At 45.9% G+C, this 27,442-nt stretch overlaps 1 protein-coding gene across 1 annotated transcript in view; it reads right to left on the minus strand.

Moving 5' to 3' along the window:
- Positions 1 to 4,855: 4,855 nt before the first annotated feature.
- CENPC (centromere protein C) overlaps positions 4,856 to 27,442 on the minus strand; it is a gene marked incomplete at its 5' end in the record, with an annotated part of 583,906 nt that continues 561,319 nt past the window's right edge. Inside the window, 2 exons of the mRNA XM_082243417.1 lie at positions 4,856 to 4,991; positions 6,053 to 6,143. Of these exons, the coding sequence (XP_082099543.1) occupies positions 4,912 to 4,991; positions 6,053 to 6,143 (171 nt within the window). The 3' untranslated portion in view covers positions 4,856 to 4,911. The remainder of the gene's footprint in view (positions 4,992 to 6,052; positions 6,144 to 27,442) is intronic.

The following is a 27,442-nucleotide window of genomic DNA, read 5'->3' on the forward strand; positions in this document are numbered from 1 at the left end:
ATGGGCGGAGACCGGCAACAGCACGAGGAAGCACAAACACAAGCGGACCCATAGACAGCGGCGCACTGTCACCTCCGCTTTCGGATCCCACGGACACTACAGAGAGCCCCACCCGGACCCCCAAGAATCAACGCACTCAAAGAAGAGACTCAAGAAGGCTCAGGAAGGGCCGACAGCAGCGGAGCAGCAGCGTAGAGCGGTAACTCATCCATCCCCTCGCTATAGAGAGACAGACTAAACAGAAGTAACAGGAATCAGGCGGGTTGTGTACCCAGGACTTAGGTACTTTCAATTGAGCCCCTTACACAAGGGCTTACCCCTACAGGATTAAATAAGCACACCCCCCATCCTCTTCATTACCTCATTGTACTTACTGGAGTATCCCGCTCTACCTTGCTCTGCCAGCAACTTTTCCATCTTGCTCTCTCATCCCCTCCCCCCTTCCTTTTATCTCTCCATTTTTCCCACCTGGAGCCCGGCCCCATCCCAGGAATCCCTGTCAGAAAACGGTCCTCGATTGGCCAACCTGTGGTACACCTACATCCCCTGGTTTCCTGGACAATCAGTGTAAAACTGCCAGATCCTTGGCACCTTTAACCCACGAATACCAGCCCAAGTTCAGCCAACCTGTGGGACACTCACACCCCCCCCCCCCTCGTGATACTACACTGCTCATTGGAAATCCAGTGTATCTTTGCCAACCTCTGGCACTTCCAGCCCGTGCATACCATAGTCCTGTCATTGACACTGGCTACCTATTTTCCCCCCTCATAGCGATTATCCACACGGTTTATTCTAGGCACTAAGCCTGAGGGATCTCTCTACCAGTGCCAACCCCCCCAACAGACGTCCGTTGATTCATTGCAATCTATATGTAACTTAGGCTGGCCATACATGATACAATCTTCATACAATTTTCTTGAAATTTACCTTCAAGTATGTAGTACGAAGGCCTGTCTAATTGGATACAGGTGAAAGTGTTATTTAGCTTTGACCTCACATTATGTGGTTTGTGGTGGATCTAACAGAAAATTGTACAACAAAAGTTGAACATGTATGGCCAGCCTTCTACATCTTATTGTACTGTACTGTTTGATTCATTGCAATCTATATGTAAACTTATACATCTTACTGTATCGTATTGTTGATCACATGACTTGATCATTTTTACCACCTCTGACTATGTTGGTTACACCACAAGTGTTATTCTATATACACCCTTATTTGCACTAACCACACCTCTGTGCTCCTCTGCTTGAACCATACTCTAAAACTGTGTATTATTTACACCAATAAAACACATTCTATTTGACCAACTCGTGACCCTGTGGTTTCATTATCCATCCTCAAAAGGCTCTCTTTTTGTCTACTGGTCCCTTCCAGTATAGCTTTTTTTTTTTTCTGCCCACATCCTAGAGCCAGGGGGAATGACTGCTATACTTGCGGTGTCACCAGGGATATCACACCCAACTATTTCAGCTAGACCATTTCCCCCCTTTTTTTTCTAGGTCGGAACTATAACCTGCTCACGCTCGTAGGCTAGACTGGGGGGGACCATAAGGATCTAGTTTATCTAGTACGAAGCCCCAGCCAGCATCGTTGCTAGTAGATAACCAGGAAATTCCTCCCAGAACATTAGCTACCAAGTGAGTGAAGAGAAATAAAAGAAAATATTCTGAAAATAATAAAAAAACTGAGACCGGAATCCCAGCAGGAAACCTAGGTCTACTCCTTCTCAAGGCAGAAAACAAACTGATGTGCTGGGTATGCAGTGGGGGTTTATGCCTGGAGGGACAGCCCCCTGGGCATGTGTGTTCAAATTTTCCTGCCTAGACTACTCCTGATGGGAGGAACATAAACCACTCAGCTCATGGAGATGAGGCTGCGTCTGTCGAGGGACGATAGAGAAAAGGACAAAATGTTGTCAAGCACCCTAGACATTAATGGGTGGACCTTCATCGGCACCCATGTGCACCCCCAACAACCTTAAAAAGATTCACGGGGGGGGGGCCCTGGGGAATTCCCTCACCCTCCCCCCAAATGCCAAGTCATACCATTGTTTACTTATCTGAGCTGGACTGGCAACACTGCCACTCTGCTCTGCTGGCTCCATGGGTCTGTCCTCCTGCAGCATCGCACCCCTGTGCTTGCATCAGTGGATCTCGGACCTCCAGCTGCTCGTGGCTGGCATTCAAATAAACCGCCAGAGCCCTGGCGTCCACGCTCCCTGTGGGACCTGTAAATTATCTGCCAGAAGACCTGCCCTCGTCCTACGTTCCAAAGGTCCGAACTCGAGGCCTCGCACCCGCCCCCCCCCCCCCCCCCCCCGCAGCCCTCACTCAGAACACCATGGTATCCTGCCTGGCAGAGAACTCACTTTCCCTGCCAGGCAAACTGCGCATGGAGGAAAACTCTGGTTCCAGCTTCCCCTGCAGCCTGACCGGGGGCCCAAGACATCTGCACCCCGGTAAATGCAGACTTCCCCCTTCCTAGAAGAAAAACATCCAAGCCCAGCTAAATTCTTAGGTTCTGGGGGGGGGGGGGAATATAAGAGCTCCACACCTGCCTCTTCCTCCCGTGGAGTAAACACAAAAGACTGAGGAAGAGGGATGTGACCGCCCTTTATAAATTTAAGATTTTTGTTTCCTGCCTCCGGAGGTGGAGCCTTCGCTCCTATGCTGTCCTAGACAGACGACTGGAGAAAATAGCCCTAAAGCATGATGCTGCCACCACCATGCTTCAATGTGGGTATGGTGTTCCTTGGTGCAAAAACACTGCACATCACCAAAACATCTCTTTTGGAATTATGGCCAAAAAGTTCAACCTTGGTTAAAACATACCATAGCACATTTTCCCACATGCTTTTGGGAGAATTTAGATGTGTTTTTGCAAAATTTAGCTGGGCTTGGATGTTTTTCTTCGTAAGAAACAGCTTCCGTCTTGCCACTCTACCCCATAGCCCAGACATAGGAAGAATACGGGAGATCGATGTCACATGTATCACACAGTCAGTACTTGCCAGATATTCCTGCAACTCCTTAATGTTGCTGTAGGCCTTTTGGCAGCCTCCCTTACCAGTTTTCTTCTCGTCTTTTCATGACTTTTGGAGGGACGGCCAGTTCTTGACAATGTCACTGTTGTGCCATATTTTCTCCACTTGATAATGACTATCTTCACTGTGTTCCATAGTATATCTAATGCCTTGGAAATTCTTTTGTACCCTTCTCCTGACTGATACCTTTTAACAATGAGATCCCTCTGATGCTTTAGAAGCTCTCTGTGGACCTTAACTTTTGCAGTAGGATGCAACTAAGAAAATGTCAGGAAAGACATACTAGAACAGCTGAACTTTATTTGAGGTTAATCAGAGCCCCTTTAAATGATGGCAGGTGTGTACTTACTCCTTTACCATAAGTTTAAATGTGATTGCCTAATTCTGAACACAGCTACATCCCCAGTTATGAGGATGTGCACACTTATGTAACCCCATTATTTTATTTTTTTTTATTTTTACTCCCCTCCCCCTAAAAGATTTCAGTTTGCTTTTTTTTTTTCAATTGAGTTGTACAGTTTATAGGTCACATTAAAAGGTGAAAAAAGTTCTGAAATGATTTATCTTCGTCTCATTTTTTTTAAACATCACAGAAACCTGACATTTTGACAGGGGTGTGTAGACTTTTTATATCCACTGTGTACAGTGAAACTAGGGCACTCACTGAGAATACTGCTGACACTAATTACCAAAATAAAACAAAATGACACAAAGTTGCAAAACGGTGTTTAATTTACATAGATTCAGAATGCAATGTTGAACATATTACATTACAGTTCCAATCTACAGACAAGTAACTTTTAAATAAAACTACACCAACATGAAAATATTAAACAAGTCCAGATACAAAATTAAAACTAAAAACCTCTACAATATTAACAGCTTTTTAAAGGACAAGTTCACGTTCATACAAAAAAACACCATTCCCCTACCTTGCCCCCAAACCTAATTAAAGGAGTTGTAAAGTCAGAATTTTTATCTTAATGCATTCTATGCATTAAGATAAAAATCCTTCTGTGTGTAGCAGCCTCCCCAGAACCCCCTTATACTTACCAGAGCCGATCTCTGTCCAGCGATGTCCAAGAGTCCCTTGGCCATCCGGGACTCTCCCTTCTGATTGGCTGAGACACAACCGCAGCACCATTGGTTCCCGAGGCTGTCAATCAAAGTCAGCCTATCAGGATAGAGAGGGGGTGGGGCCCAACCACAGCTCCGTATCTGAATGGACACACGGAGCTGCAACTCCTATTTAGTATGTCCCTATAGACTTAAATGACCATACACTATACAATCAAATTGTAAAATTTCCTTCAGCTCTACCAAAAACTATAGTAAAACGGCCCGCCTAATTTGTTAAAACTAAAGGAGATTGTATACAGTCAGATTTTACCAGAGATGCTAGAGTTGGTCTGCTTTCGATTAGGTGGCTAGGAAGGATTGGCAAGTGTTTTTTTATTTTATAAATGCGAACTTCTGCCTGACTGTGCAAAAACATTAAGACACTTTCAATGTAAGGTCACCAATGTATTTCAGCTGTGCATATAGCTGAATGGCTGGAGTTTCTTGTTTTCCTGTTTACTGATAAATTCCAAATATCATCATAACTGCTGCAGAGCTCTCATAAGCCCCTGCATCAGTCATCTTGAGTAGGTATGTAAGCATAGGCAAAGGACTTCCTTGTCCACTGCCCAATTCCCAAATAGGTATGGTGGCACTTAGAGCAGAAAGTGTGGAACATAAGTATTTTTTGGAACATTTAGCAAACTTCAGAAGCACAACTAATTTGGTATGTATGTGGCATGTAACTTAAAAAAAAAAAAAAAAAAAATCTTATTTCCTTTAAGGGTGAGCTCAGTTTTTCAAGTAGATCTAGACTTGATCTGTGTGAAAATAAGTTCCACGTCTTCTGTGCCATGGTTTTTCATATGATATGTGTTACCTGATGAAACAGAAAATTCATGTTATTATTTTGATTTAACTTGTATAAACAATTCACCATACCCGTGGGGAAGGAAAATTTATCTAGAACTGAATGACAGTGAGACTCTATGGGTAATATACAGTTCAACATTAGGCTAGCTTGCCTTAACAATTTATAATAGTAAACCATATTGCCAGCAGTTGAGAAGAGGCCCTTTTTCTAGTGGTTACTAAAATGCTACTTAGGGCTCTTTCACACGGTCCGCCTCCGCAGGCGGATCCGTGCTGCTCAGCGGGGATCGATCCGCCGATCCCCGCTGAGCCGGCGGATGACAGCTCCGTCTCCGCTTGCAGAGCGGAGAAGGAGGTGTCACAGCTCCCGCTGCTCTCTATGGGGGATCGGATGAGAGCGGACCGCCTGTCCGCTCTCATCCGATCCCTGAACAGATGGAAAAATAGGGTTACCATCCGTCCAGATTTCACAGACAGGATCGGATACGGATGGCAACGGAAGTGTCTCCACTGACATCCGCTGCCCCATAGAGCTGCATGGAGGATCTGATCAGATCCGCCTAAAAAACTGACAGGCGGATCTGATCGGATCGCCCGTGTGAAAGAGCCCTTATAGTGTTCTATACGCATTAGCCACGTATTACTGCTGTTCTCACTTACATCTAAAATAATGGGCACACCAATCAGTTTTTTCAAGAGTTAAGAAAGCAGGTCACAATTGTTACCTTTATTTGTATAGAGTCTCAGTTAGGCCAAGGTGTTACATCCCATATAAATGTCATTTTTAACTCAAAGAAATGGGATTTTTTTAGGCATTAAAAAAAAAAAAAAAAAATTTTATAAAATAGTAATTTTTATAGGAACACCAAATAAAAAGCGGTCATTAAAATGGACCACCAATCAATACACATGTAATATAGGAGCTGGGGAAGCAGTGTAGTAATTGACTAGAGAATAGATTGGTGGCACAGAAAGGGTTATTATTACCATATTTACCGTAAAAAGCTTTGTGCAAAAAAAAAAAAAATGTAGCCAGAGTCTCTCTTTATCAACTCTTTAGTCACTTACATGGGGGGAGGTAAAAGAAATCACCACTCTCTAAAATGTGGACTGATTTGTGTAGTTTCAGCATGATTATCCCCTTGACTATGTAGAATATCTGAAAGAAATAGAGAAAAAACATTACGAGAGCATGAATATGTTAATTACCCTTTACTCTTTTAGCACACATGTTCTGATATATTAAAGTATATCTGAAGCTTTAAGTGGTTTCTAAAGGCAGAAGCTTGTTTACCTTAATGCATTCTCTGCATTAGGTTAAAAAGGCTTCCATATGCAGACCACCCCCCCCCCCTGCACCCACTTAAACTCACCTGAGCCCGATCTCGATTCAGCACTGTGCCCGAGAGCATCAGCTCCCTCGTTACTGGACAGAAGCAGCAGCAGGAGTCATTGACTCCACTGCTGTCAATCACCGCCTGTGAAGAAGAGAGGGGGGTGGGGGTGTTGGAGTGGGGCAGGACCAGCGGCACGCTTGCTCAGTATAGAGCCGAATGAGTGTCCCCAGTGGGGGGGGGGGAGGTAGCTGAATGTAAAAAAAAAAAAACATTCCCCTTGATCCAACACCTGATGACTCAGGTAATCCGCATGCCAATTCTCCACACCCAGGATGTGGACAGCAGAAAGAGCTGGAACATTGGCGTCCGCCCAAACCAGAATTTCGGCCACTCCTTGGCCGCCAGGGCACTCTTGGTACCCCCTAAATTATTGATGTAGGCCACAGCCGTGGCATTGTCCAACTGTATCTGAACCGGAGAACCGCGTAGCCGGCTTGTCCAGTGAAACCGGCAGAGCTTGATCACTCTGAGCCCCAGAATGTTGATTGGCAAGGAAGACTCCTCGGAAAAGAATTCCCCTTGGGGTGGGACTTTAAAGGCACAAATAATAAATTTGAAACAAGCATATACAATTATATAAATTTATTGAAAGTTATAGTAACAAAAATGATTAAAAACATATGGCAAGCTATGTACAGTTCATAGGGTCATGAGGCAGATACAAATACCGCTGTATAAAGGTGAGTGCCCAACGCGTTTCAGAGACACAACAGAATTCCTTCTTCAGGGGAAACCTTAAAATGGCGGTAGAATCTGTCCGATGACACTTTAGAGTGTATGCCTGCCCATAGTATTCTAAAAACAAAGAGCTGGAATGCTTTCGTCCCCGTACTTGGGTGCCAGGATGAGGAAGGTAAATAACAAAGATTGGAGGTTTAATATGTAAGCACGTTCTTGTTAGTGTGTGCCCGTCAGTCCATAGACTGAATGGGGACAGCTGGAACCCAGAAAAGATTGGGAGATCTTCACAATCGCATGGGTTCATGTGGGATCGTGTGTCAAAGCATCCACCTTCAGGCAAGTGATCAATATCCTCTGACGCCCAAGTCCCCTGGGTAAAGAGGTTTCCCAGCACTCCACCCCAGCCTGACGGGCTGGCGTCCATGGTGACCACAGTCCAGAACACCAGCAGGAAGGACTTGCCCTGACACAAAGCAGGAGACTGGATCCACCAGGATAGGGTCGAGTTCAGGAGATAACTCAAACTAATCTTCTGGTACAATGACCGAGGGTCCCTGTTCCATTTTGCCAGAATCTCTTTCTGCAGAGGCCAGGAATGAGACTGACCAAACGGGACCGCTTCGAAGGTCAACACCATCAGACCCAGGCCCCTCATTCAGGCCCGCAGGGAGGACCGATCGGATTCCATCTGCAATCTAATCGCCCTTTGCAGCTTCTGAAGCTTGTCTAAGGGGAGAAAGACCCTCGCCAGAGTAGAGTTGAGAGTCAGCCCCAGATAAGTGACCCACATGGATGGCGTCAGAGCAGATTTCTGGAAATTGATCGTCCACCCGGATTGTTGAAGGGTCTGAACTGTAATCGAGATGTTGCCCGACAGATCCGAATAGGAGACTGAAAGCAACAGAAGGCTGTCCAGATATTCCACAATCGAGATACCTCGCTGACGTAACAAAGCCAGCCTCGGGGCCAGGACCTTGGTAAAGACTCTGGGAGCTGAGGCTAGACCAAAGTGTAATGCCACAAATTGAAAATGCTCCTCTGCCACCGCAAAGCAGAGGAATCTTTGATGTCCCTTGAATATGGGGACGTGGAGATACGCATCAATGATATCGATGGAGGCCAGACAATCCCCCTGGTTCAATGATGCCACCACTGAGCAAATGGACTCCATTCGAAACTTCTGCAACCGCACAAAACGGTTCAGAGCCTTGAAATGCAGGATAGGACGCACCTTGCCCTCCTATCTGGGCACCGTGAACAGGTTTGAATAGAAACCCTGAGAGCTTTCCTGCGGCAGAACTGCTGAAAAAACCTGTCCCCCAGCCGGGACCAAAATGTGTTCTTGTACTCGGAACAAACCAGCTCGCGAACCCAATTGTTCTGAATGAAGGAAGTTCAGGGCCCCTTCATGCTGAAGCACCGGACAAGGGTGCTACAATGCTTTTTAGCCCCTCCAGAAGCTCTGAACGGCTTACCCCTTTCTTGCGCCCCGGAGGCACGAAAAAAAAATGTCTTTGAGCAGTAAAGGAAGGCCCTTTTATCTTTGGAGGATTGAGGAAGAAGCATACTCTTCCCGCCCGTCAGACCTTTGATCAACTCATCCAAGGAGTCACCAAACATTCTCCCAGAAAAGGGAGATCTCAGGGCTTTCTTGGAAGCTTGGTCAGCCGACCAGCTCTTCAGGCAAACCACGCATCGTAAGGCAGCAATCCCCACAGCCGAGACTCTGGCCACCAGGGGAGCCGCATCCATGGACGCATCACACAGGAACACAAGGGCCTGGGCCACCTGGTCCAAAAGTTCCAGCTGTTCTGGAGGAACTATTTCAGGGTCCAAGGACCCCTTCCGTGCCCTAATCCATTCCGTAACCATCTGTGAAACCAAAACATACGCAAAGACCGGTTTTAAAATGGGACCTGCCAACACGTGAAGATGGCGGGAAAGGGATTCCACGCACTTGTCCACCGGATACATAAAAACTGGGTTATCTTCCACAGGCACAATAGTAGATTTATTCAACCTGGAAACAGGGTGGTCCACTTTAGGCGACACCGCCCAATGGTTAGAAACCGTATCAGCAAAAGGATACCAGCATTTAAAGCGTTTTGGCACCACTAGCACTTGCTTAACGAGCTGCCATTGGTCATTCACAATATCATGAAAGGTGCCGAGCAAGGGAAAACCTTTCCAGGCTTTTGAGTCTTGCGGGAGCCAAAGCCACCCGTGTCCCTGCCGGCGTGGGCTCATCAGTCAATTTTAAAGTTTCCCACCCTGAAATAATCAGGGCTTTCACCAAAGCGCGTTCCCACGCTGCAGCTGAAGAAGACAGGTTCTCTTCACCATCTGACTGCAAAGACAGCGACCCTTCAGGTAGGGGGGCGTCCGGGGCAACCACATCAGCCTCTGAATCAGAGCACACCACCAAAGATGGAGAAGGCAGCGGCCGTTTCCGGCTATTAACCCTATTTATGACAAAATCCACTTTGGTTGCCAGGGTTTCCAGAACTGCTAAAATCGTGGCCAGCGACTGCGATCCGGACTGTACCGGAGTCGCACAGTGTGGGTCTGAGGGTGAATTCAAAGCCTGGGACTCCATAATTAAAGTTACCAAAAATGGAGTACTGTGGCTTTAAGAAGCCCCGATCGCGGTTCCCACCACCGATCGCAGCGGTCTGCAGAGTACCCCTTTAAAATACACTAACAGCAGAGTGTGCAGGGATATGCCCCAGTACTGTACCACCTCCTGAGAAACCCTACTGTTCATCCTCAGCACATGGAGAAGAGAGACAGGAAGTGACCTCGGCCAGCAGCAGGAAGCAGAAGCACAGGAAGTGATCACGCCTGAATGTAAAAGGTCACGCTGCTTAGTGCAGTACAGAGGACTACACAAAAATGGTTGCCAATACATTACAATAGGAAGCTCAGGGAAAATGGCTGCCCCATACAAGTCAATGGGAAAAAGCTGTACATTGTCCACACTTAAGATGGAGGCGCCCACGGCGAGCCATCTGGCCGGGGCACAACACAATAAAGACCTACAGGATCTACAACAAGACCCAGCAATCCACAAGGTACGATGCTACCCCCTCAGGGCACCCCCAGTCACTTGGCCCCCCCTGCGGGGATGGGAGAGGGAGAAAGGCACAGAGACCTGGTACTGGGCAGGCCAGGGGGATCTTTTAGGCGGTACAGGTCCTATTATCCCCAGGAGAGGGCCCAAATCTCCCCAAGACCACCAGGGGCAAGGGGGGGGGGGTTACATTTACTCACCATACCATGGACCGGGTGGGGCTCCGCTCTAGACAGACCTCCTCCAACCCGAATTTGGGGTGCTGCCAGCCAAGGGGTACGCTGCGACTCAGGGAGTTCCAGGTCGTCGCATCCACTCGTCCCCATCCAGAAAGGGGCACCGTCGTGGCGAGGTCTAGTGCGGGACTATAACCTGCTCACGCTCGTAGGCCAAGCGGGGGGGGGGGGGTTCCCTGACACTAGCAAGTGAGTAAAGAGAAATAAAATAAACTATTCGGAAAATAATTAAAAAACTGAGACCGGAGTCCCAGCAGGAAACCTAGGTCCTGCCTGCGGGGACAGCCCCGTGGGCATGTACATGTAAAATCTTTACTGCCTAGACTACTCCTGCAGGGGGCAGCATAACACATTCAGCTGATGAAGATGAGGCTGCGCCTGTCGATGGGAGGATAGAGAAACTGGATTTTTGTAAGAACTTACCATAAAATCCTTTTCTCTGGAGTCCATTGACAAATGCAGCACCAGCATAGCATATGAAGTATGCTATGCTGTTTCCGGCCCGCCTCAGGGTGGAGGGCGAGAATAGGGTCCACTTTTTTGATGATCCGGAGTCGGCCATTGCCTGGCTGGAACATCTTGAGGCCCGTGGATGATGTGGCTGCTGACCCCTTCCTCTGTTGCCCCCCAGGAGCTACTTTGTAGTCATTCTCCCATGTTCTTCCCTCAGCTGGACACCCCTGCATGGATTACCCTGCCCTACTTCCCCCCCTTTTTTTGGGACCCTTTGTCTTTGTGACGCCATTTATTTCCTGTGGATTGTATTTACCCTCCTGACAGTGCAATCAAGCCCCTGGCTTTCTTTCCTGGGCTTACTGTCTACTCCTACTACACCTGAACCATGGCTGGTGGGACTCAGTCGCATGTTCTGGCGGAGCACCAATACTCCACGTTTGGTTTTTTCTATGTTCTTTTCAATTTTTACCTTTTTTTCTTTTTGTTTTTACCCCATGTGGTTTTGAACCTTCTCACAGGATATGCTGCCCAGCAAATTTTTTCTTGCCCCTGCTATGTCAGGTGTATGTGCCCTGATTCATTGCCTTACCCTTTCACATGTGCTCCTCATGTCCAAAGGGCCAGCCACGCATTCCTACACTAGGCCCTGTTTTGTGCTGTGTTCTGAATGCGGTCTCGCCCTGGCATTTTTCCTTTTCTTTTTTATTTGTAACTTTTTGGATGTAAATAAAATCAAGGGGGAAATCCTGCGCTAGATGAGAATATGTATGAGGAATCAAAATAATGTATAGCAGCTAGAACACTGGACCTATAGAAATTCAAACAGTAATATATATCAAATAGTGCAGCGCTAGGTAATAACAGTAATGACTATATTCCAAAAAAAAAAAAACACATTGGTGCAGTGAAGTCACACAAGATCAACGTAAACGTCCATGAGAATCATGAATCCCCAAAACATGGATCTGGAGTGGAGAGCAGAAAGTCCAAAAAGAAGGTGAGGTCCCAAGATATGGTGAGCAGAAGGAAAACACCCGTGATGAATGGATAAAGGTGGCTGCTTACCAAAAAGACTGGACCCCCAACTTAATGGACAGGTCAATCAAACTTGAGACAGAACCACTCAGGATGGACTCTTTCTTCCACAGACAATGGACATGGGTCATCTCCAGCAACTTCTTAACTCTCCAGGGTATAACAAACAGCCATGGTATAGCTTATGATAGCTCAGATGTTAGTGGCAACCCAAATGGAAAGGAAGGAGGAAGGAGACCATAGCGTAATCCAGCAAAACTGATCACTCAACGTTTATTAAAAGTTATACTCACATTACATAGAACAAAAACAAGCAGACATCATAGATCACGGCGTCCCGCGATATTGAGGTGAGCCGGCGTCAGGAGGGGTGTGACAGGTGTGGTGTCCAGAACCGCCGGACCAAATGACAGATGTGACGTCGTCAGGGGCGTGGTTACCGGGCACCACAGTCACACCAATAAATCCCCAATGTGTCCGGTACTTCCGCTTTCACAGCCAATCAATGACTGCTAAGGGCGGAAGTGACGCAACTGCACAGCGGCCCGTGAGGGCGGAAGTGATGAACACTGTCAATAGCCTTCGTTAATCACAACTAAGTGGACTAAGAATTACAATGCAAGAATTAAAAGATCATCTTATTATATCAGCATGATATGCACCTTGGACTTAACCTGTGATGCCCTCTATTATTAAAATATATGGAGTTAAAACTCGTATCGGCCATTACCATAGGGCTCCATCTAGTGGTAGAAGAGGCCATTACAGGTAAAAGATATAAAAATTGCAAAGAATACACGGGACACGGTGCATATTGCGGCACTCCCAACCCGACATATAAAACCCACAAAAATTTAATTGAATCAGAAAGAGTTACTAAAACCATTTAAAACAGTAAAAAACTGATTGTATATACTCATATATGAAAAAAAGATGTACAATACTAAATAAAATCTACTATGAAGAAGTATTGACACCCCTATGGGTTAGCCAAAAAAGGAAGGGGACATAAAAATATATATAATCTCTAGAGAAACAGTAATCATAATACCGTATTTTCGTGACTATAAGGCGCACCGGATTATAAGGCGCAGTATCAATGATCGACCGCTAACGTGTTTTTTTCCATACATAAGGTGCACCGGGTTATAAGGCGCATTAAATGACACAAAACTCTGATAAGTCAAACTTTATTCAACTCTTTCACAATAACCATAAAATGGTTTTTAACAATAACTCTCAACATTGTTCAGTGAAATACAATACAAAACAATACACTCACTGTTTCAGCTTATTCCTCTACCGCAAATCCATCAAAGTCTTTATCTTCAGTGTCTGAGTTTAACAGTTGGGCGATCTCGGCATCAAGCACGTCCGGATCCCTGTCATCATTATCATCACTATCGGAGTCAGTCTCATTGCTGTTACTTGGCTGTTCAGTGATAATTCCGGCCTTCCTGAAAGCTCGGATGACACTGGAGACTGATACCTTCGCCCAGGCATCCACGATCCACTGGCAGATAGTGGCGTAACTTGTTTGGCGTTGCCTCCCTGTCTTGGTGAATGTGTGTTCGCCTTCTGTCATCCAATGCTCCCACGCAGCTCGCAATTTAACTTTAAATGATCTGTTGACACCAATATCTAACGGCTGGAGTTCTTTGGTTAATCCACCCGGAATGATGGCAAGCACTGAATTAGTTTTCTTCACTTGGGTTTTGACAGTATCGGTCAGATGGGCGCGCATGGAGTCACAGATCAATAGGGACGGAGATTTGTGGAAAAAGCCATCCGGTCTCTTGACGTAAACCTCTCTCAGCCACTCACTCATCGTCTCCTCGTCCATCCAGCCCTTCGGGTTAACCTTGATGATGACGCCAACCGGAAACTTTTCTTTCGGCAAAGTCTTCCGCTTAAAAATTACCATGGGTGGTAGTTTCTGGCCATTAGCCTGGCAACCGAGAACTACAGTGAAGGATGACTTCTCGTTTCCCGTAGTGCGTATAGATACCGTACTGGTCCCTGTTTTCTCGACAGTACGGTTTACGGGGATATCGAAGGTAAGGGGGACCTCGTCCATGTTGGTGATGTGTTCTGGCCGGATCTTCTGTTCATTGATCTTGCAGTAGGTGCGGAAAATGGTCAGCTTTTCTTGGTAATCCTTTGGCAGTTGCTGCGAGATGGTAGTTCTTGTGCGGATGGATAGATTACGCCTTTTCATAAAACGGAAGCACCAAGAGGGACCTCCTCGAAAGTCGTTTATCTCCATGTCGCGTGCTATAGCTGTTGCTTTGAGTCGAATAGAGACAGTGGAGACGCTTCTACCTGCGGTTCTCTGTTCAATAACCCACTGTTCAATTTTGTCCTCCAACTGTGGCCATCTTGCTTTGTTTCCTCGGAAACTCAGTTTGGTCTTCTTTACCTGGCGCAGGGCGTCTTCTTGCTTCCTCCACTTCCGTACCATTGATTCATTAATGTTGAATTCTCTCGCAGTTGCTCTATTTCCATGTTGTATTGCGTGACTGACAGCATTGAGTTTGAAATCTGCTTCGTAAGCATGTATCTTTACAGGAGCCATTTTTGGGGCAGCGGGTATGCACACACCTCCTGACTACGATGGCCGTAATGCTCAATCAAAGCAGTGCAGCTTCGTAGCTTACCAAGGCCGTGCTAAAACATTGACAGATTAACATTGACAGATTTTTGAGCGCCGTGTACCACATAAATCAGTTCTAGGTAACTGGGATGAGAAGGGGAAAACACAGCCATACATTAGGCGCACCGCATTATAAGGCGCACTGTCGATATGTGAGAAAATTTAAGGATTTTAAGTGCGCCTCATGGTCCGAAAAATACGGTAAATATAAAAGACATAGATACAAAGACCATATAGTAAAAAAACATGATCTAAAAAACCATATGTATATTTCCCCAACCAGTTAAAATCAGCTATTGTTAATAAAACAATTGATATCCCAGTCGACATTAAGTCCGAACGGAACATATGTTTTTAAAATATAAATCCAGCGTGTCTCAGCGCGAGATAATTCTCTCTTGGCGTTGGCTCCTCGCCAATTAGGAACAAAATGGTCAAATGCCACAAATAAGGTATTACGAGGATCTTTGTGGTGGCACAAATCAAAATGCTTCGACACACTATGGCCGGGAAAGCCCTTTCGAATGTTGGCCACATGCTCCCCCATGCGTATTTGCATGGTGCGCAAAGTGCACCCGATGTATTGTTTTCCACATTTACATTGGAGCAAGTAGACAACATTCGGTGTCGAGCAAGTAATAAAGGAATTGATAGGGTACTCTCTTCCGGTGATTTGAGACCTAATTTTAACTATCTTTCTACCTTTGAAAGCATTCAGAGAACAGATGTTACATCTCTTACAGGGGTAGAAGCCCTTCAATTCTGGAAAGAATAAAGGTTTCCGTGGCCTTTCAATGACATTGTGGGCCACCTGGTGCCGCAAATAGGGGGCTCCCCTAAAAATAACATTGGGGCGCTCCGGGAGGGCCGGGCCCAAGACCCGGTCGTTTTTAACTACAGCCCAATGTTTCTGCATAATTTTTTTGATCTCATAATGTTGCGTACTAAATGATGTAACAAAAGCAATTTTTAAAAACCTTGTTATCACCATTAGTTCTCAAACGTCGGGCCAGCAGGGTTGATCTTTCCATATCAGCCACCTCTCTAATGGTTTTGTCCAAAGAATCTGGTTGGTAACCTCTATCCAAAAACGTATTCTTTAATTGTGAGGCCTGCGAGAGGAAACCATCTAGATGGGTACAGTTTTGTCACAGTCTCATAAACTGTCCCTTGGGGACAGCCTGTAATCAGGATTTGTGGTGACAGCTGTCCACTGGGAAAAAGCTGTTACGATCTGTTTTTTTAAAGTAGGTAGATGTAACCAGCCTATCTCCATCGACAGTCAGGTTCAAATCCAAAAAACGAATGTTCGTGGTGCTATTGGTACAGTCCAGTTTAATTCCTCTGTCATTAACATTGAGAGTGGACATAAAGGAATCGAGAGAGCCCTGATCTCCATCCCAGAGGAGGAGGATGTCGTCTATGTACCTACGCCACAGAACCAGCTGGGGTGGTCGGTCCTTATAGACGACATCCTCCTCCCACCTGGCCATAAATAAATTGGCCAGGCTGGGGGCAAACTTTGCCCCCATGGCCACGCCACGACATTTCAAATATTACAGGGAGTGCAGAATTATTAGGCAAATGAGTATTTTTGAGGATTAATTTTATTATTGAACAACAACCATGTTTTCAATGAACCCAAAAAACTCATTAATATCAAAGCTGACTATTTTTGGAAGTAGTTTTTAGTTTTAGCTATTTTAGGGGGATATCTGTGTGTGCAGGTGACTATTACTGTGCATAATTATTAGGCAACTTAACAAAAATCAAAGATACAGTATACCCATTTCAATTATTTATTTTTACCAGTGAAACCAATATAACATCTCAACAATCACAAATATACATTTCTGACATTCAAAAACAAAACAAAAACAAATCAGTGACCAATATAGCCACCTTTCTTTGCAAGTACACTCAAAAGCCTGCCATCCATGGATTCTGTCAGTGTTTTGATCTGCTCATCAACATTGCGTGCAGCAGCAACCACAGCCTCCCAGACACTGTTCAGAGAGGTGTACTGTTTTCCCTCCTTGTAAATCTAACATTTGATGATGGACCACAGGTTCTCAATGGGGTTCAGAGCAGGTGAACAAGGAGGCCATGTCATTAGCTTTTCTTCTTTTATACCCTTTCTTGCCAGCCACGCTGTGGAGTACTTGGACACGTGTGATGGAGCATTGTGCTGCATGAAAATCATGTTTTTCTTGAAGGATGCAGACTTCTTCCTGTACCACTGCTTGAAGAAGGTGTCTTCCAGAAACTGGCAGTAGGACTGGGAGTTGAGCTTGACTCCATCCTCAACCCGAAAAGGCCCCACAAGCTCATCTTTGATGATACCAGCCCAAACCAGTACTCCACCTCACTGGTGTCTGAGTTGGACTGGAGCTCTCTGCCCTTTACCAATCCAGCCACGGGCTCATCCATCTGGCCCATCAAGACTCGCTCTCATTTCATCAGTCCATAAAACCTTTGAAAAATCAGTCTTGAGATATTTCTTGGCCCAGTCTTGACGTTTCAGCTTGTGTGTCTTGTTCAGTGGTGGTCGGTTTTCAGCCCTTCTTACCTTGGCCATGTCTCGGAGTATTGCACACCTTGTGCTTTTGGGCACTCCAGTGATGTTGCAGCTCTGAAATATGGCCAAACTGGTGGCAAGTGGCATCTTGGCAGCTGCACGCTTGACTTTTCTCAGTTCATGGGCTGTTATTTTGCGCCTTGGTTTTTCCACACGCTTCTTGCGACCCTGTTGACTATTTTGAATGAAATGCTTGATTGTTCGATGATCACGCTTCAGAAGCTTTGCAATTTTAAGAGTGCTGCATCCCTCTGCAAGATATCTCACTATTTTTGACTTTTCTGAGCCTGTCAAGTCCTTCTTTTGACCCATTTTGCCCAAGGAAAGGAAGTTGCCTAATAATTATGCACACCTGATATAGGGTGTTGATGTCATTAGACCACACCCCTTCTCATTACAGAGATGCACATCACCTAATATGCTTAATTGGTAGTAGGCTTTCGAGCCTATACAGCTTGGAGTAAGACAACATGCATAAAGAGGATGATGTGGTCAAAATACTCATTTGCCTAATAATTCTGCACTCCCTGTAGATATTGTTAAACCAAAAAAAATTGTGTGTCATGGCAAAATTTAAAATATTTAAAATAAAATTGATTTGTTCCTCATCCAGACCACTAAGGGTATTGAGGTAATGTTGTACAGCCTCACTCCCCAAATGGTGGGGGATGATAGTGTACAAATACATTATGTCAGCCGTGGCCACAATCATACCCTCCTTCCAGGTAATATCTTTGATGATATTAAGAACATGTGTGGTGTCCTTAAGATAGGAAGGCATTTGTGACACTAGTGGCTGGAGAAATTCATCTACGTATTTTCCAATACGGGAACGAAGGGAGTCAATCCCACTGATGATGGGACGACCAGGGGGTTTAACTGGATTTTTGTGCACTTTGGGGAGAAAGCACATTACTGGCAATCTGGGGGCTAAAGGAACGAGAAAAAGTTTCTCCTTTTACTTCAAAATGCCCTTATCAAAGGCGTGACTAACCAAAACCTGTAACTCTTTTTTATATTTAATCGTGGGATAGGATAAATGCTATAAGAAACAAATAAAATCAAGGGGGAAATCCTACGCTAGATGAGAATATGTATGAGGCATCAAAATAATGTATAGCAGCTAGAACACTGGACCTATAGAAATCCAAACAGTAATATATATCAAATAGTGCAGCGCTAGGTAATAACAGTAATGACTATATTCCAAAAAAAAAAAAACCACATTGGTGCAGTGAAGTCACACAAGATCAACGTAAACGTCCATGAGAATCCCTTGCCAATGCCTCCCTATTTAACCCTCCGGGTAAAGTGTCTTCATCCGTTCAGGTCTTCAGAGACCTAGACCTTGGAGACATTGAACGGATTAAGATAAAAAAACCTCCCACTAATAACACTCTACAGATTGGGTTGCAAACACTCTAAGCACAAGGACATAGTCATCCTTCCGGTGGACAAAGGTGGAGGGATTGTCGTTTTGGACAAGGATGACTATGTCCTTGAGATGAATACTATTCTTAGTGATAGAGATACTTACAAAGTTTTAAAGAACAATCCCACGATTAAATAGGTTTTGGTTAATCACGCCTTTGATAAGGGCATTTTGAAGGAAAAGGAGAAACTTGTTCTTGTTCCTTTAGCCCCCAGATTGCCAGTAATGTACTTTCTCCCCAAAGTGCACAAAAATCCAGTTAAACCCCCTGGTCGTCCCATCATCAGTGGGATTGACTCCCTTTGTTCCCGTATTGGAAAATACGTAGATGAATTTCTCTAGCCACTAGTGTCACAAATGCCTTCCTATCTTAAGGACACCACACGTGTTCTTAATATCATCAAAGATATTACCTGGAAGGAGGGTATGATTGTGGCCACGGCTGACGTAATGTCTTTGTACACTATCATCCCCCACCATTTGGGGAGTGAGGCTGTACAACATTACCTCAATACCTTTAGTGGTCTGGATGAGGAACAAATCAATTTTATTTTAAATATTTAAAATTTTGCCATGACACACAATTTTTTTTGGTTTAACAATATCTATTATTTGCAATGTCGTGGCGTGGCCATGGGGGCAAAGTTTGCTCCCAGCCTGGCCAATTTATTTATGGCCAGGTGGGAGGAGGATGTCGTCTATAAGGACCGACCGCCCCAGCTGGTTCTGTGGCGTAGGTACATAGACGACATCCTCCTCCTCTGGGATGGAGATCAGGGCTCTCTCGATTCCTTTATGTCCACTCTCAATGTTAATGACAGAGGAATTAAACTGGACTGTACCAGTAGCACCACGAACATTCGTTTTTTGGATTTGAACCTGACTGTCGATGGAGATAGGCTGGTTACATCTACATACTTTAAAAAAACAGATTGTAACAGCTTTATCCCAGTGGACAGCTGTCACCACAAATCCTGGTTACAGGCTGTCTCCAAGGGACAGTTTAGAAGACTGTGACGAAACTGTACCCATCTAGATGGTTTCCTCTCGCAGGCCTCACAATTAAAGAATACGTTTTTGGATAGAGGTTACCAACCAGATTCTTTGGACAAAACCATTAGAGAGGTGGCTGATATGGAAAGATCAACCCTGCTGGCCCCACGTGTGAGAACTAATGGTGATAACAAGGTTTTTAAAAATTGCTTTTGTTACATCATTTAGTACGCAACATTATGAGATCAAAAAAATATGCAGAAACATTGGGCTGTAGTTAAAAACGACTGGGTCTTGGGCCCGGCCCTCCCGGAGCGGCCCAATGTTATTTTTAGGGGAGCCCCCTCTTTGCGGCACCAGGTGGCCCACAATGTCATTGAAAGGCCATGGAAACCTTTATTCTTTCCAGAATTGAAGGGCTTCTACCCCTGTAAGAGATGTAACATCTGTTCTCTGAATGCTTTCAAAGGTAGAAAGATAGTTAAAATTAGGTCTCAAATCACCGGAAGAGAGTACCCTATCAATTCCTTCATTACTTGCTTGACACCGAATGTTGTCTACTTGCTCCAATGTAAATGTGGAAATCAATACATCGGGCGCACTTTGCGCACCATGCAAATACGCATGGGGGAGCATGTGGCCAACATTCGAAAGGGCTTTCCCGGCCATAGTGTGTCGAAGCATTTTGATTTGTGCCACCACAAAGATCCTCGTAATACCTTATTTGTGGCATTTGACCATTTTGTTCCTAATTGGCGAGGAGCCAACACCAAGAGAGAATTATCTCGCGCTGAGACACGCTGGATTTATATTTTAAAAACATATGTTCTGTTCGGACTTAATGTCGAATGGGACATCAATTGTTTTATTAACAATAGCTGATTTTAACTGGTTGGGGAGATATACATAGAGGTTTTTTAGATCATGTTTTTTACTATATGGCCTTTGTATCTAGGTCTTTTATATTTATTATGATTACTGTTTCTCTAGAGATTATATATATTTTTATGTCCCCTTTATTTAGTATTGTACATCTTTTTTTTCATATGAGTATATACAATCAGTTTTTTACTGTTTTAAATGGTTTTAGTAACTCTTTCTGATTCAATTAAATTTTTGTGGGTTTTATATGTCGGGTTGGGAGTGCCGCAATATGCACCGTGTCCCGTGTATTCTTTGCAATTTTTATATCTTTTACCTGTAATGGCCTCTTCTACCACTAGATGGAGCCCTATGGTAATGGCCGATACGAGTTTTAACTCCATATATTTTAATAATAGAGGGCATCACAGGTTAAGTCCAAGGTGCATATCATGCTGATATAATAAGATGATCTTTTAATTCTTGCATTGTAATTCTTAGTCCACTTAGTTGTGATTAACGAAGGCTATTGACAGTGTTCATCACTTCCGCCCTCACGGGCTGCTGTGCAGTTGCGTCACTTAGCAGTCATTGATTGGCTGTGAAAGCGGAAGTGCCGGACACATTGGGGATTTATTGGTGTGACTGTGGTGCCCGGTACCCACGCCCCTGACGACGTCACATCTGACGAAACCGGTCGGGCGGTTCCAGACACCACACCTGTCACGCCCCTCCTGACGCCGGCTCACCTCAATATCGCGGGACGCCGCGATCTATGATGTCTGCTTGTTTTTGTTCTATGTAATGTGAGTATAACTTTTAATAAACGTTGAGTGATCAGTTTTGCTGGATTACGCTATGGTCTCCTTCCTCCTTCCTTTCCATTTGGGTTGCCACTAACATCTGAGCTATCATAAGCTATACCATGGCTGTTTGTTATACCCTGGAGAGTTAAGAAGTTGCTGGAGATGACCCATGTCCATTGTCTGTGGAAGAAAGAGTCCATCCTGAGTGGTTCTGTCTCAAGTTTGATTGACCTGTCCATTAAGTTGGGGGTCCAGTCTTTTTGGTAAGCAGCCACCTTTATCCATTCATCACGGGTGTTTTCCTTCTGCTCACCATATCTTGGGACCTCACCTTCTTTTTGGACTTTCTGCTCTCCACTCCAGATCCATGTTTTGGGGATTCATGATTCTCATGGACGTTTACGTTGATCTTGTGTGACTTCACTGCACCAATGTGTTTTTTTTTTTTTTTTTGGAATATAGTCATTACTGTTATTACCTAACTTTTTGGATGTCTCAGGGACTCTTTTTTCTGTTGTTTTTTTGGGGATCCAAGCCCGCACGAGTTGGGGGTGGTGCAGGGCGGGGTGGGGGGATGAAGTTTTTTCTTCAGTACAATTGTTTTTACTGTGCAAGTACATGTATATTATCACTATTTATGTTGTGGTGACTGCGGTGCAATCTCTATCTGTTGCAGAGTGCCTTATATTGCTCCTTTTCTGCCGCCTCCTCGGCCATTGCGGAGGGGGTATGACTGGGATCCTTGAGGCTCCTGCCTCCCTATGTTTGGTATCGTGGTTATGGCCACCCTGAAAATTTTGACGTGGAACGTCAGGGGCATGCGGGACATAATTAAGCGGACAGCTGTCTTTAATATCCTTAAACAGCTGCGTGCGGACATCTTGGTCTTGGTTCAGACTCATCTGGATGGCCGCATGCAGTTGTCCCTTAAACGCCCGTGGATGGGGTGGGTTTATCATTCGGCTTACACTTCCCATTCCAGGGGTGTAGCCGTCCATGTCACCAAATCGGTCCATTTCCAGCTTCTGTGATCTCACGTCGACCCCCAGGGTAGATATGTGTTTTTACGGGTTTCTATATTTGGTGAACCTATGCTCATAATGGCCTTTTATATACCGCCCCCCTTCTCCAGCTCGGTTATCTTAGAGGGGTTTGCCTTCCTAACTCAGCACCCGGCCTTACCGGCTGTTTGGATCGGGGACTTTAATAATGTTCTTGACCCTACTCTAGACAGACTAGGCGCTTCTCTCCAGGTGTCAGTTCCGGCCGCAAGCACTAGATTTGCCCGCTTGTTGGCGAGTTTTGGGCTGCAGGATACGTGGTGTACTCTATACCCCTCTCAGAGATCGTACTCCTGCTTTTCTGCATCCCATCACTCTATGCCCCGAATTGACCTAATACTGTTGTCCCGGGCCTTACTCCCTAGACTGCTCAAGGCGGGCTTATCCCCCAGGTCGTTGTCTGATCACTGCCCATATTGGGTCATTCTGTCTTTGCCCCACAGTAGGCCGCCGCCGGCTTGGAGGCTTAACCCGGCGTGGTTGGCCTTGATGGTGGAGGGGAATGCTCTGGATGACAACTGGTGTCAGTTTTTTGCTGATAACGAACACACCGCCTCTCCGGCGGCTGTGTCGGAGGCATTTAAATTACACGCCAGAGCTACCCTGCAGTCCCGCGTTAAAGCAATTAAGGTGGACACTGTTGAGGCCTACTCTCGAACAACTGGACTACGAACGAGCCAAGACTAAACTGTTCTTCCAAAAGCAGCGGCTTTTCGCACACGGGGAACGAGCTGGGAAGTTGATTGTCTACCTAGTTCACTGCGTGGACCGGCCCCCGGTGGTGATCTCCCTGATGACTGACTCGGTGCCCCTTTGACTGATTTCCCCAGCTGGTCGCAGGCAGGTTCCGCTCCTTTTTAGTGACCTTTATACCTCCAGGGCCCCGGGTGACTGCTTGGACGTGCATGCTTTCTTACACACTGTAGAATTCCCTACATTATCTCCCGAGCAGGTCGTGCAGTTGGAGGCGCCGCTCACCGAGGATGAAACTGCGGAGGCTGTGTCCAGGTTTCCCCAGATCAAAGTATCCGGGGCTTGACGGACTCCCGGTGGAATTTTACGCCCAATACTCAGAGTTTTTACTACCCAAATTACTTACCCTCTTTAATCAACTGTTTGAGGATAATGCCCTGCCCCCCTCTATGAGAGAGGCATTGATAGTGTTAATTCCTAAACCGGGCAAAGACCCTCTCACTAAGATCTTGTCCATTCGTCTTAATCAAGTTATACTATCGCTTATCCACCCTGACCAGGCAGGTTTCATGCCGGGCAGAAACACCTCATTTAACCTACGTAGATTATTCATGAACCTTCAAGCTAAACATGACAACCCGGGTAGGAGGGTGGTGGTTACTCTGGACATGGCCAAAGCCTTTGACTCTGTTGAGTGGTCCTTCTTGTGGGCATGTCTTGGGAGATATGGCTTTGGACCCAACTTTATAAAATGGGTACAGATGCTCTATAACGCCCCAGTAGCGAGGGTCCTGGCCAACGGCTTGGCCTTAGCGGAGTTCCCCCTCTCTCGGGACACCCGACAGGGGTGCCCGTTGTCCCCCCTACTCTATGCCTTGGCAGCGGAGCCCTTGGCTATTGCCATTAGGGCACATCCTGACATCCGTGGATTCCGCAGGGGTTCCCTCACAGAAAAGATCAGTATGTATGCTGACGACACCTTGCTTTACCTGGAAGACCTGGACAATTCCCTGTTAACAGCCCTGTCTCTTATAGAACGCTTTGGTAGATTCTCAGGCATCCAAATCAATTGTGATAAATCGCAAGTCCTTCCTCTAGACGCGACCCCGTCAGCTGTTACCCCTGCAAACCCCGCTCTTCAATGTGTCCCCCGCTTTACATACCTGGGGGTTCGCGTAACGACACGCCTGTAGGACTAGATCTCGGACAATGTCCAACCCCTATTCCCACTGGCAAAGTTCAAAATTCAGGCGTGGTCTAAATTGCATTTGGGGGTGATGGGCAGGGTCAATCTGATTAAAATGGTCCTCCTCCCCAAAGTACTGTATATTGTATGGCATTCTCCAGTATATCTAGCCTTAAAACATTTCAAGCAACTGGAATCCCTTCTTAAGGCCTTTGTCTGGGGATCAAGTAGGCATAAGATCTCTTGGCGGAAACTCAAGAACCCTACGACTTTGGGTGGCCTAGTGCTCCTCTACTACTTAGCATCACAGCTTTCCCAACTGTATCATATAGACAAAACAGACAGGGAACGTTTCCTGACTCTCTTATGCCCCAAATGGGCTTGTCATTCCCAAGATCCACTGACGGTTATACTCCGGGGCATACGGGGGGACGATAGAAAGACTGGACCCTAAATCCATACTCTATCATTACAGCCGTGTTTGGGAGGTGGTGATGGATAGACTGAACAGTCCTCCCCTTCATGACCTTACTCCTTTGTGGCATAACAAGTCTCTTCAGGAGTTCTGCTCGCTTCCTGACTCCTCTCTGTGGAGCAGACGGGGAGTAATCCTGCTGCAGCATCTACTGACAGGGGGTACCCTTAAACCTTACGCGGAACTGAAAGAGCAATTCTCTCTCCCAAATCATATGTATTATAGATAACTTCAACTTGCCCACGGATTCAACACTCAGTTTTCGGAAGCTCCACCGACACCTGAGCCCGTCCTAATTTTAGAACTCATCAAATGCCCGGAACCAACACACTTAATCTCCCTGTTCTATGCTGAACTCCACACGCCCTCCTCCACTGAGATAGCCTATGCACTTAAGACCCCCTGGATTCAGGATGTAGGGCCTATTGAGGATGAGGAGTGGGAGGAGGCGCTGGAGACCTGTCAGAAGGTGTCACCTAAATTGGCCGACAGACTTACCCAGACATTTATCGTTCACCAGGCATACCTCACGCCCCTCAGGGTGGCCAGATATCATGCTGTTTGCGACCCTGGCTGTCCAATTTGCCACGCAACTGGAGGCACCTTTTTCCACTTGCTCTGGAGTTGTCCTCAGCTCCGGGGTTACTGGCAACAGGTGGTAGTTTTCCTACATGACAAGATGGGATCTCCGCTGCAACTGGACCCTAAGCAGTGTCTCCTTGATATATACCCGGATGGGGATATGAACACATTTATGACTGCATTCTTACAGAAGACACTGTTTGCGGCCAGGAAATTAATAGCCAGGACCTTTATGCGGAGTAATCCCCCAACCTTTGCCATGTGGCTACGGGAGGTGAATGCCACTATTCCCTTATATAAATTGCTCTATAAACACAGAGGTTGTCCCACCAAGTTCAATAAGATATGGGACAGATGGGTGCAATGCCCTGATACGAGCGTATAGGCATATTGTGGTAGATACTACTCCCGCACCATTACCACACTGTTACGCCTTGTACTTGCTGGCTGTAATTTGTATACATATACCTTATTGTTATTTTTCTCTTTTCTCCCTACATGTATAATGCCTGAACTTCTGCACTTGCTCAGTTTGTTTCTTCTGTTATCTTCACTTGTACTGTACTAAGATTTTAATAAACTCACTGTTTGGAAAAAAAAAAAAAGGAAGGACTCAGGGCAGGTGACTGAAGCAACCAACAGCGTGTTGACCTCGTGAGTCGGTTCAAAACGTATCCTGTCTAAGGACTGTAGATCCTTGTTCCACTTGACAAGGATCTCCTTTTGCAGAGGCCTGGAATGAAACTCAGCGAATGGGACTGCCTCGAAGGTCGACACCATCAGACTCAGGGCTCTCATGCATATCTGTAGAGAAGAGAGATCTCTTTCCAGCAGCAATCGGATCTCTCCCTGCAACTTCTGAAGTTTGTCCCTGGAAAGAAAGACCCTTGCTACAGAGGAGTCCAGAGTTAGTCCTAGGTAATCAAGTCGCACCGACGGGGTCAGTGCAGATTATTTGAAGTTGATGATCCACCCGAACTCTTGAAGGGTCTGAACCGTGATTAACAGATAGCCCAACAAGGCTGGGTGAGAGTTTTCTCAACAGGAGATCGTTCAGATATCCAAGGATCGCAATCCCTTTTTTGCGCAGCAACGCCAACACTGGGGCCAAAACCTTGGTAAAGACTCTGGGAGCAGAGGCGAGGCCAAAGGTAAACGCCTCAAACTGAAAATGCTCCCCCGCCACCGCAAAAACGGAGATAACTCTGGTGTCCCTCCTATATAGGAATGTGCAGATACGCATCTTCGATGTCAATAGAGGCTAAAAAATCCCCCTAATCTAAAGACGCTACTACCGATCTAATGGATTCCATCCGAAATTACTGCATCCGCACAAAGCGGTTCAGAGACTTGAGGTTCAAATTAGTACGCACCCTGCCCTCTTTCCTGGGTACCGTGAACAAGTTGGTATAAAAACCTTGAAATCGGTCCAGCGAGGGACCCAACACAATCACTTCTTGTGCAAGGAGGTCCTGCACTGCCTCCCAGAGATCCTTCAAGCAATATGGAGACAAAAATTTGAGGGAAAGAATCTGTCTGCTGGCAGAGACCGAAATCCAAACTTGTACCCAGAACTAAACGGTTTGTGAACCCATTTGTCCCAGATCAAGGACATCCAGGGTTCCTGAAAGTAACGCAGATGTCCCCCCACCACAGAAAACGGGTGAGGGCGCCCCTTCATGCAGAAGAGGATTTGTCTGCCGAACCGGACTGACTGGTCATGGGCTTACCTGACCGAGCCTTTTTGCTCCCTCCAAAGGCCCTAAACGGTTTACCTTTCTCGTGTCAATGCGACCTTTACCTTCCTTGAGTCTTCCTTTGGTGGATAGGAGAAGAAGAGTACTCTTACCCCCCCATTAAGCCTTTTATCAACTCATCCAAGAAGTCTCCAAACAATTGCTCGCTTAGAAAGGGGAGATCTGTTACGGCCTTCTGGAAGCCTGGTCGGCCGACCAGCTCTTGAATCACACCATGCGGCGTATGGCAATCCCTACCGCTGACCCTCTGGCAACTAGAGGGCCCGAGTCCAAGGACGCATCACATAGAAACACCAGGGCCTGAGCCATTTGGTCTGTGAGTCCAATCAAGGTCGGGGGAACTATCTCAGCATTCACTTTATCCCATACCGTTATCATCTGTGAAACCAGAACGGACACCAAGATCGTTTTTTGTACCAAACTCACCAAAATATGGAGGTGGCGGGAAAGGGATTCCACCCATCTGTCCACCTGGTCCTTGAAGGCCAGGGAATCTTTCACAGGTA

Source organism: Pelophylax lessonae, assembly GCF_965119305.1.
Source record: "Pelophylax lessonae genome assembly, chromosome: 1".
Lineage (NCBI taxonomy): Eukaryota > Metazoa > Chordata > Amphibia > Anura > Ranidae > Pelophylax > Pelophylax lessonae.